Source organism: Grus americana, chromosome 2 (assembly GCF_028858705.1).
Source record: "Grus americana isolate bGruAme1 chromosome 2, bGruAme1.mat, whole genome shotgun sequence".
NCBI lineage: Eukaryota > Metazoa > Chordata > Aves > Gruiformes > Gruidae > Grus > Grus americana.
Window position 1 is genome coordinate 55,462,728 of NC_072853.1, and position 13,970 is coordinate 55,476,697.

Sequence of the window (13,970 nt, forward strand, 5' to 3'; positions counted from 1 at the left end):
TTGCTCTAAACAGCCCTGAAAGGGGATAGTTTCTCATCCAGTTTATACCAAAATTTTAACCAGTTACCTGCATCAACTGATATAGTGTTACTCTAGCTCAAAATCAGGCAAAATGGTTGAATCTCCTTTTTCGTATTTAAATTGGCTATTGGAGATATTTCTTTCTTTCAGATTCTGGTTATTTATATGTTTGATATTTTGGATCAGATAAACTAGGCAAAAGGACTAAGAAGTTTCAGAAAAATTGTCAAACAAACCATGTTGTTTTTGGCTCCTGTTCACTATCATACTTGGCAACAAATACATAAACTACTAGCTAACATTTGGTTCAGAAAATTAAGTGTAACTTCTTTAAATATTGACACACAGCTTTGTAATAAAGTTCAGCAGAATCTACAGCTGCAAGATATTTCAAGGGGTTTGGATATTTACCAGAAAAATAAAAGAAAGCTGCAAAACTCCTCTTTTAACATTTTTTATGGTTTATATTTTGTAATCGAATAATTAAATCATATTTCATACATACATCTCATGTAATAGTTCCAATAGCTCTTTCCAAATGCATGTTGTTTCTTCACACGAAGCAGATGTTATAAATGCATCCTTTCTTTACAAGAAATCACTGACTTCGAAGAGAAATATCAGCTGATTCCTAAAACCAAGCCCAGCTAGGCATACTATCATTCTCTGTGATTCTTCCTCACAACTCACATGTGCAGTTATTATTTGATTTTAATGTCATTCTGGCCCATTATTATAGAAAATGGTGTATCGGTAACATACAGAACTATTCAACATAAATTATCACATTTTTCAGTACAGAGAATAGTGAGTAATTTTAAGTTCTACGTTGTCAGGTGTACAGTTACACCAAGTTACTTCCTATAAAAGAAGTGATGTTGCCAGTTAATGAAGTCGTTTCCCATATTAAAAAGGAGTTTACAAATCAATCACTGATTCGATTTTAAACAAAAATGACAGTTTAATACTCACTTTGCAAAGACAAGGTTCTGTGCATGGATCTTCATTAATGCTACCAATGAGGCTGCAGTTACAACGCAGGCAGTTTGGATAGCCCCGATACCCAAATGCACAGCGATCACATTTTTCTCCTGTGTAACCTTCTCTGCATTGACACTGACCCGGCCAAGTCCCTTGAAAAGCAAAAATAGAGAAACAAATAAATAAGAGCAGGCAGTAGGCTGGATTCAAGATGTCTCAGAGGGTGCAATTAATTTAGCATTCCTTTTTTATTACACTCCACATTCTATTCCACATAGATACTTGGCATAATGTCAGTCTCACCATCTATTTCTCATGTTTAGAGTACCAGATGCACAGAAACTGCAGCAAAATGGATTTTGTGACAGAGGTAACAGCTTTCATAAACAACAGTGTTAGATCTCAATCCTTCATATCATTTTATATAGTCAGAGCCTGCCATCCCCACACAAGAACACATTCAGGGACCTGATATACCTTAAAATCCTAGAAGTATGTTATGCCTCACCTCTCCTTCCCAAATATTGACCATTGTTTTGAAGCGGTACCTAACTGGCAACCATTCAGAAGTAGATAGTGTTCCCTCAAACTTCAATGTCCAGAAATACAGCCAGATTTGAAGTTTAGAGAAAAGGCGCTTCCCGTTCCCTTACCACGCTGTGAGTCAGAATGGTGCTCATCTTTAACACAGTCAGAACTCAGAGCGCCAAACGGGTCGCAGTCACAGGGAAAGCAGGGGTGATCCTCATAAGGAGAAACCTAAAAAACAAACGTTCTCTGTCAAATTCTCAAATTATTAAGTGGGAAAAGTGAAGTTACATATTTTTCTTGTCTGGGATCACTGGAGCTAATATGAATGAAGACTGGAAAAGCTAATATGCAGTAACAGATCAAGGGACTAGTTTAATTTTAGCAAACAGAAGATCAGGGGACTGTAGCCTAGAAAAAACTGAAACGCGGGAACAGAATTTGGTCTTCAATAGCACAGACAAAGGTATAGTAGCTGCTAATGACTGAAAGCTGAAGCCCAACACATTCAGCCTAAATAGACTTTTTTTAAATGTAACAGCAATTAACCACTGTGATCGTTTGCCAAATACTATGGAAATGTTTAAGACAATAATAGATGCTTTTTACAAAGATACTCCGGTTCAAAGAGGAAGGAAATTAAAGAAATCCTTGGCTCTGTGTTCAATGGGAAGACAGATTATTCATGAAGAATCATTCTGACTTCCTGATCTATATACATCTTTGAAATATAAGGCAATGCAATTCATATGGCAAGGATTTTATTTTCTTTCAGGGAAAATTTTCCTTTGAGCTGCTTCAGATGTAAAGCAAATCAGTAATGACCTCCAGATACACATTTACTGGCTATGAAGACTTTTCTTCAATACTCCTTACAGCAAGTGAAACAAACAATCTCCAACTCCGGTTTACTTCTTTGGATGAGCTGTACTTGCTGTCTAACCTGTCTCCTGCAGACTCACCCTTGGTCTCTGCACCAATTTATACTGGATTCCTAAAGCATAGGTTTTCCAAAATATGCATGAACCTGCCAAAGCAAGACCTTCAGTATGTCTCATTATACAGAGATCTCTAACACTGGAGGAAGTTAATATGTTTAACTCTGTTGGTCACATCTCAACAAATGTCTTTTGTGGAGTTTAGGTAATTCTTCCAAAGAGTGACACTTGTCAATAAACTGGAAAGTACACAGGCTCAGAGAGCACATGTTCTGCAACAACCATGACAAAAAGAAAAAAGAGTATTTGTTGCAACATCTCATGAGACAGTGTCTGATCTTAGAACCATGTAATGATCCTTTTTAACACTGGTTGAAATGGGCTGATATAGGTTGGTACACAATTTGACACTTCTGAAGACACTGAAACTTCAATACTAGCACTTTTTAGAGCTTTATCCACAGGAGAAACGGGTTTCCTATCAGAACATCTACATTTTCACACTAGGACTTGAAGTTTCATCTTCACTTATCCTTTTCTTCTCCAACAGCTCGACCTGTCCTCCCACACAACTGGACAAGCATTTTGTTTTTCTCCGAAAGTTTTGGTGGTATGTCATCTATAAAAAAACCCTTTATACGTTTTAGCTATTTTGCAACTGATAAATATATATATATATATTCATTACAATGAGCTGAAATACACATCATAGTATCATGCCGTAATTCACCAAAACACTGTAATTGTATTTTCCGAATCTTACTTTGTGTGGTCTAAAATACCCATCAGCACATGTTTCACAGTTGATCCCAGCAGTATGTTGAGTACAGTTTAAACACACGCCACCTCCTATATACTGGCCATGAATATCCATACTCCTTTTCTGATCTGCAATACTCTGATTGTAATAACAATCTTCTGCTTTGTTATGACAGTTGCACTCTGAGAAGGAATGGAAAAGAAATCAATTTTTTTTTTATTTACATTGTATAACAGTTCCTACAATACTGACATTTTTCGAAGTGGAAAATGTAAGTAGAAGAGCACATCAATTCATCTAAAAAGTGTGCTTTTTCTCTTTAACCATGCTACATGTTTCAGCAGTCTTGATATGCTATATTTCTTAGCAAGTACATTTCAAAACCAATGTCACCCTTTAATAGCACTGGTTTTTAACAGTATTCTGTAGATCTACCTAAGACAATCTTGTCAGGACTGATCTTAATAGTGATGTGTGCTATGCCCAATAGCTGTTCTTTCATTTTCTGTCCTCTGCATTCCGGAAGAAAATCTGCCTAATTCTTCTCTTATTTGGATTATAGACAAAAGTCTGAGAAGTCAGCAATGCCAGTACACAAGTATAAATTTGATTCAGGTAAGAGGATACTTCAGTTCAAACAATCATAAACACCTACTTTCTGAAGAGCGATATTAAGATTTGTGTAAAGACTTCAACTAAAAAGACACTTTTCCATTTGCAACTGTAATTTTTTATCTAAAAGGTTCTTAATTGTCTGCAGCTTGTGCTATGCATTAGCAATGTGAAGAGAGAAAATGCACTAACTAGCCCTAGCAACACATTCAGCTGTACTGGCACAGCTTAAATGAATCTATCAGACAATCTGAAATGCAAATGGCCAATAAGGAGTTTCTTTCAAAACATTTGTTATCAGAACAAAGTTGTTTATCTGAAAAAATTTATGATCAACGTAAGACATTTGCATTTCAAGTACCTTACAAAATGATTGATGCAAATCTACTAGTTTTTACAGGAGTATAATAAATCCCCAAATCTCTTTGAAAAAGAGACTCTGAAAGCTTTACTACATGACAACTCTGCTAGCCAGGGAATCATATTGGATAGAACATTTAAAACAATCTTAACAGTTATGATTAAAAGTAGGTCCTCTACCTTTAAACAATCCTATGAAGACAGTTAAGAGTTTCTGGATTTTTCTGGGGAATTAGTATAGATCTGTATGAAAAGCAACGTCAAACAAGAACATAATAAACCTTTATGAAACTATCTTAACTTCTGTCCATACTTACTCTCACATTTGTTCCCCGCAGAAATTGTTCCTGGTCTCCACGGTTTCTGGTGGTAGCCCGGACAGCACCTGTTACAGCTCTCTCCACATGTGTTGTGCTCACACTGGCACTGCAATTTCTAAGAATAAAAAAATTTATTCCTTGAAATATTTTTAATTGATAATTTAACCAATGTTGCCAAAAGTCTGCCTAATATCAGACTTACTCCAAAAAATGTCAAAACCCACAAATACCCCACAGTTAGCATTAGACCACTCAACCACGCTATATCCACTACTGGGGAATAGCCTTTCTAGAACAGGAGGGACAAATCTGTGTTGCAAGAGAGACTATTTCTTGTTGTGCCCCTTGAATTGTTTAAATATAATGCCAAAGAAAAAGAGTTTATTTGAAGAAAGTTACCAGAGACCCAGATATGCTTACACAGAAAAGGAAGAAAATTGTAGCAAATAATTGCTATAATTATTGCTATACTGTAAGATCTCTTTTAGCCTGCTCTCTGCTATTCTCCTTAGGCAAAGTACTTTTTTTTTTTAATTGGAAAAGTTGTTTTATGCAAATAAATCAATGAGATTAAAGAATACCTTTGTGATTTCATCCAGAGGGCAGCTTCGAGCATGGCCATAACAAATACACATGCCTCCAACAGAGATGTCCTTTATTGAATAGTAGTACTACAAAAAACAAAGTTGAAAAGGGGATGAGTAAAAGACATTGGCATGTATTTACATCTTCCCCTCTACTCTAGAAAATAAGATACCAGCATTCAACTACTCTGTGATTTGAAAAATGCCAAGAACATAAAAGAAACTTTGGATTTTTGCCACTTGGGGAAACCTTCCATTTTGTGAAATTTTTTTTCCCCGTTTTTCCTCACTGGTACAAAACAATAACTGACCTTTAACTTTAAATAACTATGCACGACTCCTCAGTTTCAAGAAAGACCACCAAATGTGACCTCAGCCAAAGTTTTCTGGTTAAAAAAATAATCCTTTTTTCACCCTATAAGAAGCCATGAAGCATAACAAATTTCTGTATTTTAATTTCAGTCTGGGGAGCAAGAGTATGCTTGCTTAAAACGGGAACTCTGCCCTCCTTTAAAACCAGTTTGTGAACTCACTTCCAGACCAGCTCTTTGCAACTAGTGTGTAGGCAGTGTATTATTCTATGCAAATTCTTAGCTTTAAAATTGGTGATACAGCAGAGTACAATCCATTAATATTGCCAGGTGGTGTGCAAAACCAACATACATAAGGAAAGGATTTAATTTCCAAGGCAAGGAAGAGGCAAGAAATGACCATCTGGGTTCAGTTACAGCTGCAGTATCAACATGGTTGGCCTGTTTGTATCCTGGGAAATATCTACTACAGGGGAACGAAAAAGAAACACTTTCTGAGGACACTTCTAAGGAAAGAGTTCAAGACTCTGAGACCTAACAACCCTACAGTCATCTGGTTCAGGAAGAGGAGGTGGCCCTGGGTGGTCAGACATGCTGACTCCTGGACTGTTATTTCTTTGAAGGATCTTGGAGCTGGAGAAAACTAACCTCTTTAATACTTAATTTTTTATGTTTTTAAATTTTTCATTCAGTTTAGTATTTTAGTATTTTTTTTACTGTTATGGGCTTGAATTACAAAAAACATTCAGGCACTTATCATGAACAGTAAGTCCTTCACCACAGAGAATGAAGTCCAGACTGAGAAAAGTAAGAGGACAAAAGCAGAGGTATATTTCTCACTGCACTCCCTGCTTCATCTCCTTCATCTTGTTTTCTTTAAAACTCACAGTGTATGGTTCACAGCAGCTGTGTGCAGCTTGAAGTTGAAGGAGAGACCAATGCTAATCAAATGCTACAGACAGAAATAAATATATAGCATACAGAAATAAAGGTGCTGTTGAACACATAGAGAAGTTCTACATCAGATCTTTTCACAGAATCATAGAATGGTTTGGGTTGGAAGGGACCTCAAAGACCATCTAGTTCCAATCCCCCTGCCATGGGGAGGGACACCCTCCACTAGACCACGTTGCCCAAAGCCCCATCCAACCTGGCCTTGAACACTTCCAGGGAGGGGGCATCCACAACCTCTCTGGGCAACCTGTTCCAGTGCCTCACCATCCTCACAGTGAAGCATTTATTCCTTATATCTAATCTAAATCTGCCCTCTTTTCAGCTTAAGGCCATTACCCCTTGGCCTGTCACTACACTCCCTGATAAACAGTCCCTCTCCAGCTTTCCTGTAGGCCCCCTTCAGGTACTGGGAAGCTGCTATAAGATCTCCCCAGAGCCTTCTTTTCTCCAGGCTGAACAATCCCAACTCTCTCAGCCTGCCTTCACAGAAGAGGGCTCCAGCTCTCTAATCATCATTTTACAAGACTACATACAAGAAATTAATACAATTGGTATCAACATATGGATGTAAAGTCTTCAAAAATGACAAAAACACAATCCAGAGAGTGATTATCTTGGTTGTAAGTTGGTTGCACAGTGAGACACAAGATGAGACATCAGGATTTGGGAATCCTGCCCAATAAAACCCACATTTTGTGAAGATGAAGATGTGTAGCTCTTCATGCAAAACTGCACTAAGTAGTGCTAGGTGGGGTTGTACTAAGCCCTGGCTTGCACAATTGTATGTGTTACAAAAGCAATGGGAACGGCTTGCCCTCAACACCCTTGTTTCTGTTTGTATGCTTCTATGTTGAGCCTTTCTTTCTGGGGTGTATTTCTTGATGTTACAATACTATCAACGGACCTAAATGTCTACCAGTCTGCTCTATGGGAACACCTCACCTGCTCAGGCTGCGCATTAACCATTTCCCTATGACCAGCAAGGCACAGCTGGAGCAGCTGTCCAATACTCTGCACTTGCAGTCAACCATTCTAGCAATTCCTATATGGGGCAGACAGATCAAGCAGAACATCCAGATTTTACGCTTTAGAAATGCTGCAGCTGAATGAGCACCTCCATGACTGAGGTAAGAGTAGAGCTGCCTTGAAAATACCCACCAAACCCTGACCAAATCCAAGTTCCTTTCTCCCTTCGGTACTGTACTGGTTTCGACTATGACAGAGTTAATTTTCTTCCTGGCAGCTGCTATAGTGCTGCGTTTTGGATTTAGGATGAGAATAATGTTGATAACACACTGATATTTCAGTTGTTGCCAAGCAGTCAAGGATTTTTCACCTTCTCAGACTGGCCTGCCGATAAGAAGATGGGGGGGCACCCAAGAAGCTGTGAGGGGACACAGCCAGGACAGCTGACCCAATCTGGCCAAAGGGATATTCCATACCATATGACGTCATGCTAAGTATATATAGCTAGGGGGTGTTGGCCAAGAGGCAGGAGGCTCAGGAACTAGCTGAGTATCAGTTCTGGGTGGTGAGTAATTGTGCTGTACAACACTTGTTTTGTAAATTCTTTTATCATCATTATTATTATCAACATCATCATCATCTTCCTTTTCTGTCCTATTAAACTGTCTTTATCTCAACCTACGAGTTTTACCTTTTTCTTTTCAATCCTCTCCCCCATCCCACTGGTCAGGGTGGAGGAGAGGGGCAGTGAGCAAATGGCTGTGTGGTTGGTTTAGCTGCCTGCTGGGTGAAGCCATGACAGGTACCCAGCTATCTGGCCAGACCTCATATAAGCAGTCTCAATGCACAAGGATTGCCTGTGTCAGAGAAGTCACAAACCGCAAGAGGCTTGTTGCTGCACAAGGAGGAGTTGCCTGCAGACGTTCTTCAAGGCAAAGAGCTACAAAGAAAGGGGAAGAGGAAACACTTCTCGTAGTTTTCTGTCTTCATCAGAAAGCCTACCTTCATAGAAAAACTGATGTCCTAATCTATGGGTCTCAGGCGAATTAAGAAGAGGGTCAAAATGGCAAAATACAAAGCAGAAATACTGCAGAACAGTTAGTCATGGTAGTCACTATTATTAGGGGCTCCAATACTGAATTCCTGTGAGAGCTTGAAGAAGTCAGCCTAAGTACTTGGTGCCTCAGTTTCCCCTGTTTCAATATCAAATGTGTAAAGATCAGTTAATACTCTCAGAATTCTGAGTTTTTTATATTATTACTAATACATAGGCTTTAAAACAATTGATTACAACAGCCTTTAAAAAATGAAGAAAACTCTCATTAGACATCAAAATTCACAATGGCAACATTTTCAAATAATTATTTCTATGAACCAGAGCACTGGGTCCTGAAATCCTTGATACACCAAAAAAGGTACTGCAGTTCCACTGAGAGGAACCTCAAGTGAGATTTCCGTCAGCTAAACCATATTTTTTTTTTTTGATGATAAAGCATTATAAGCACTGTTCCTAGCATCAATCATTTACACAAAGAAATAAAAAGCAAACAAATAAAAACCAATCTCTAAAAAGCATTTTTTTAAGTTGTTTCTGACAAGGTGTTGTTGCTAATAATGTCAAACAGAAGGCAAGAATTATTTAATAGCTTATCAAAACAATTTTGTGAATGGCAAGGATCAAGTACTGCCTCCTCCTCAAATAGATCAGAAAAGGGTCTCCCATCAAGTCATACTGAATACCGTTTATGAACAATCAGCTTACCCTTCTGGTAACAATGGGGTCCAGTTCTTTAGGATCATTATGGCTGAGAGTCATGAGGTCAGCATTAAGAGTTCTAATACGCTGCAGTCGTAGGCGAATGTATCGTGCAGAAGTAAATTCCAAAAGCTTTTGTGAAGGATCATCAGCACTAGGCCTACCATTGATCAGTGACGTGTGAATCTAGAAAGAGGAACTGGCTTAATTATAAACATAATTGTGATTCATTTGCAACAACAAAGATCTTAGCGTGAGAATTTAAAACACAGAACTTAAACTTGTTTTCCAGCTACTCAGGATGGTGAGATGTTAAACTACCTGGAATTCTTTTTTCTTCCCCATCTTCTACCAGTAGGTAGAATTCCTGCTTCCTGATTCATGCAGTTCTGAAACCACCACTCTCAGCTCATCATAATCTCAAGTCTCCTGGACTTTTGTGGAGATAGCACAAAGAGAAAAACAGTACCACAAGCTAGTCCTTAGTTTCCATGGTCTTCCTTCCTCTCCCTTACTGAGATGAAGCATGTAACTCTGGCCATAAGCACAGTTTTGTTCTTCCAGATTTCTCCTCCGTAATTTGTAAAGATCTTATTGCAAAACATAAGGCCCACATGTTCAATCTGGGGTCATTAATCCTATGCCTTGCTGGGACAGGGCTGCCCAACCAGCAAGGAGCACCCAGTGATAGGAGAGCACAGTGGGAAGCCACAACACAGGTGCCACCACAAACCAACCCATCTGGTCTCCATCTTTCTCCCACTAAGATGGCTTTTAGTATTGAGCTGCACAACTTATTCTGGCAACAGCCCCTTCATTCCTTCCAAAGCAACTTAGGAACGTACAAGGATTTAGTCTCATATGACCATGCAGTTCCTGCTCTGTTTTATGGAAGAAACTGAAAAATGAGTCCCTAGAAGCCAAACAAATGTTAAACAGTTCACCTGGTGTCCACAACAAACAAGGAGTCATGCTTTGGGCTTGTCAGCTACATTTTAGAGTGCGTGACATATCCTCATTTATGAAGAGTAATTGTGTCTCATATACAACTCTTGAATATATAGTTTCAACTTTTTCCAGTACCGTCAAATTGTTCCTTTGAAAATATTTCTAAATATTAAAGAATTTTTTTATTATTATTTTTTAAAAAAATCTTAATTCTGTAGTGGAGCTAAGGGCTTCCTAGACAGTAACTGTGTTATTTCAAACACATACAGAGACTGGCAATGGAGTTCACACTCCCAACATTATAAATTTGCCATTTATGGGTTATCACTATTCCTTCTAAATATTCTAATATTCGAAGAATTTCACTTTTCTGACAGTCCATTCAGAAACTAACCATCATCCATTTTCCAACTGCAGAATAACAGTTATGAAACCCAAAGCTTTTTCCAGGTCAGAGTCTGCAAATTAACACCACCTGATATAATATTCAGCTCTCACAGAAACACAGAGAATTCTTCTAGTCCACTTCCTACCCCAAAGCAGGATTTGCTAGACTTTTGTTAGATGTTTGACCAATCTGTTCTTGAAAAACCACTGCTGGTGGTGACTCTACAATCCTCCAAGTCAATCTATTCCAGTCCTTTCTGGCTTTGTTGTTAGAAATGCTCCTGATCTCTAAACCATGTTTTCTTTGTTGCAATTTCAGATCACTTCTTCCGTCCTGTCACAGGCATGCAGAACAGATTATTCGTCCTCGTACCCATGTTTTATGCAACTTAAGACTAAACATGCCCACCCCATTTCAGTCTCTTCTTTCTAGGCAAAGTAGCAGAGATATATTAATTCAGAAGTCATGTTTTCTGCTGGGAATTACCAGGCAGAATTGTTGGCCAAATATTCAAATATCACTGCACTACTTCCACTGAAAAAAATAATACACGTATACTCACTATAGACTAATCCAACTTTAGCACGGAGCACCACATCCTGCTCTCATTTACCCTTAATTATAGATGTAGAATTTGCTGGTCTCAGTGCAATCCTTCAATTTTCACAACAAAGAGGAGAACCCAACCACAACATTGGGAGTTCTAGCATGTTGTGTTTCCTTTTCATCACTTGGACTCCAGAGACTTAAAGATCAAAAAAACCCTGTTGCAACCAACTGGCCTTACCTTCTGCGCGACACATGCCATTTCATTTTGCATAGTCTTTTCTGCCTAAATCTCAAATTCTCTGGTAATATATACTCTCTCTACCCATAAATAGTGCCTTCAAGTGAAGAAATGTGAAGCATTATTCACATTTGAACTCTAAAGTTATCTACTGACTTGACCAGTAGAAATTCTGTAATAATTATGCTATAATTTGTATAGAGACGACAGAGGAATCTTTCCTAGCAGGGAAAGGAAGAAACAGTAGGGATAGAGACTAAGACACTAAGGAAGAAAAAGAATGATTCTCCATGTATACTGCTATATTTGGCTAATATATTGCTCATATATGGCTTATATACACTGATATATTTGTATGATATATTTTTGGCTTACTTGTTCTCCATAATTCAAAACCACAACGACCATTTACAAACAACTGTAGTTAAAGCCTTGGAATTCATCATGAGCCCTGACTTCATTATGTAAATTTCTGGAAGCATATCTTCAAGCAGTATAAATCAGGTAAACAACAGAGCTTACAGCAGAGCAGCTATACCTCTTCAAATCTGTGAAAAATCTAGTAGCCAAACTGGCAAAATGTCTGATTTGGCAAAAAATGTTATTATTAAGTGACATCCACATTTAGACGTGTGGTCTTACTACCCTACTAGTTCTTTCACACCAGGGCACTACAAGCTGACTGCAGAACATTACAGTTTCAGAGAATGGTAGGGGTTGGAAGGGACCTCTGGAGCTCATCTAGTTCAACCCCCCTGCTAGAGCAAGATCACCTAAAGCAGGTTGCACAGGACTGTGTCCAGGCGGGTTTTGAATATCTCCAGAGAAGGAGAATCCACAACCTCTCTGGGCAGCCTGTGCCAGTGCTCGGTCACCCCCAAAGTAAAGAAGTTTTTCCTCATACTCAGATGGGACTTCCTGTGTTCCAGTTTGTGCCCATTGCCCCTTGTCCTGTCACTGGGCACCACTGAGAAGAGTCTGGCCCCTTCCTCTTGACAGCCACCCTTTAGATATTTATAAGCATTGATGAGATCCTCTCTCAGTCTTCTCTTCTCCAGGCTAAACAGACCCAGCTCTCTCAGCCTTTCCTCATGCGAGAGATGCTCCAGTCTCCTAATCATCCTCATAGCCCTCCGCTGAACTCCCTCCAGTAGTTCCCTGTCTTTCTTGTACTGGGGAGCCCAGAAGTGGACACAGTACTCCAGGTGTGGCCTCACCAGGGCAGAGTAGAGGGGGAGGATAACCTCCCTCCACCTGCTGGCCACGCTCTTCTTAATGCACCCCAGAATATCATTGGCTTTCTTGGCCACAAAGGGCACACTGCTGGCTCATGGAGAGCTTGTTGTCCACCAAGACTCCCAGGTCCTTCTCTGCAGTGCTCCTTCCCAACAGTTCAACCCCTAACCTGTACTGGTGCATGGGATTGTTCTTCTCTAGGTGCAGGACCCTACACTTGCCTTTGCTGAATTTCACGTTTCCTCTTTGACCAATTCTCTAGTCTGTCAAGATCTCGCTGAATGGCAGCGCAGCCTTCAAGTGTGTCACCCACTCCTCTCAGCTTAGTACCATCAGTAAATTTGCTGAGAGTATACTCTGTCCCCCCATCCAAGTCACTGACGAATGTTGAATAAGACCGGACCAAGCACTGACCCTTGGGGCACACCACTACATACACGCCTCCAACTAGACTCTGAACCACTTACCGCAACCCTCTGGGCTCTGCCATTCAGCCAGTTCTCAACCCACCTCACTGTCCACTCATCCAACCCACACTTCCTAAGCTTGCTAACAAGGATGTTATAAGAGATGGTGTCAAAAGCCTTGCTGAAGTCAAGGTATACAACATCCACTGCTCTCCCTTCATCCTCTCAGCTGGTCATTCCATCATAGAAGGCTATCAGACTGGTCAGGTATGATTCCCCCTCGGCGAATCCATGTTGACTACTCCTGATAACCTCCTTGTCCTCCACATGCTTATTGATAACCCATCCTTGATTAGGGTGCTAACAAATGCTGGATACAAGGCAGGTGCTTGTAGAGATCAACTGTCTGCAGGACTTCCTATAGCCCCATACTTACATTCAATATGTTGGCCAGAACCAATTACAAAGCATATGTATTTTCAAAAGGGTGCCAAGATTCACTAATACAGGTTGTAAGATGTGCAGGGAATATTCCTGTCTATCTGCCATTCCGGTTTCGAAGGAGTAGGCTGTCCTTTGTGAATGGCAGCTTTTATGTGGGAATTTTGATCTGCTTGAGGGTAGGAAGGCTCTGTAGAGAGATCTAGACAGGCTGGATCAATGGGCCAAGGCGAACTATATGAGATTCAACAAGGTCAAGTACCAGGTCCTTCACTTGGGTCACAACAACCCCATGCAATGCTACAGGCTTGGGGAAGAGTGGCTGGAAAGCTGCCCGGCAGAAAAAGACCTGGAGGTCCTGATCGACAGCTGGCTGAATATGAGCCAGCAGTGTGCCCAGGTGGCCAAGAAGGCCAACAGCATCCTGGCTTGTATCAGAAATAGTGTGGCCAGCAGGAGTAGGGAAGTGATCATGTCTCCCTGTACTTAGCACTGGTGAGGTCACACCTTGAGTACTGTGTTCACAGTTTTGGGCCCCTCACCATAAGAAGGACATTGAGGCGCTGGAGCGTGTCCAAAGAAGGGCAACAAAGCTGTTGAAGGGTCTAGAGCGCAAGTCTTCCGAGGAGCGGCTGAGGGAACTGGGGTTGTTTAGTCTGGAGAAAAGGAGGC

General features: G+C 40.1%; 1 protein-coding gene across 4 annotated transcripts in view; it reads right to left on the minus strand.

The window, feature by feature from the left end:
• LAMA1 (laminin subunit alpha 1) overlaps positions 1-13,970 on the minus strand; it is a 110,340-nt gene that overhangs the window by 61,243 nt on the left and 35,127 nt on the right. For all 4 annotated transcript variants that reach the window (XM_054815283.1, XM_054815282.1, XM_054815281.1 and 1 more), the window contains exons 5-10: positions 9,098-9,277; positions 5,102-5,191; positions 4,518-4,635; positions 3,232-3,410; positions 1,656-1,761; positions 994-1,154 (exon numbers count right to left, since the gene is read on the minus strand). In XM_054815283.1, the coding sequence (XP_054671258.1) occupies positions 994-1,154; positions 1,656-1,761; positions 3,232-3,410; positions 4,518-4,635; positions 5,102-5,191; positions 9,098-9,277 (834 nt within the window). The remainder of the gene's footprint in view (positions 1-993; positions 1,155-1,655; positions 1,762-3,231; positions 3,411-4,517; positions 4,636-5,101; positions 5,192-9,097; positions 9,278-13,970) is intronic.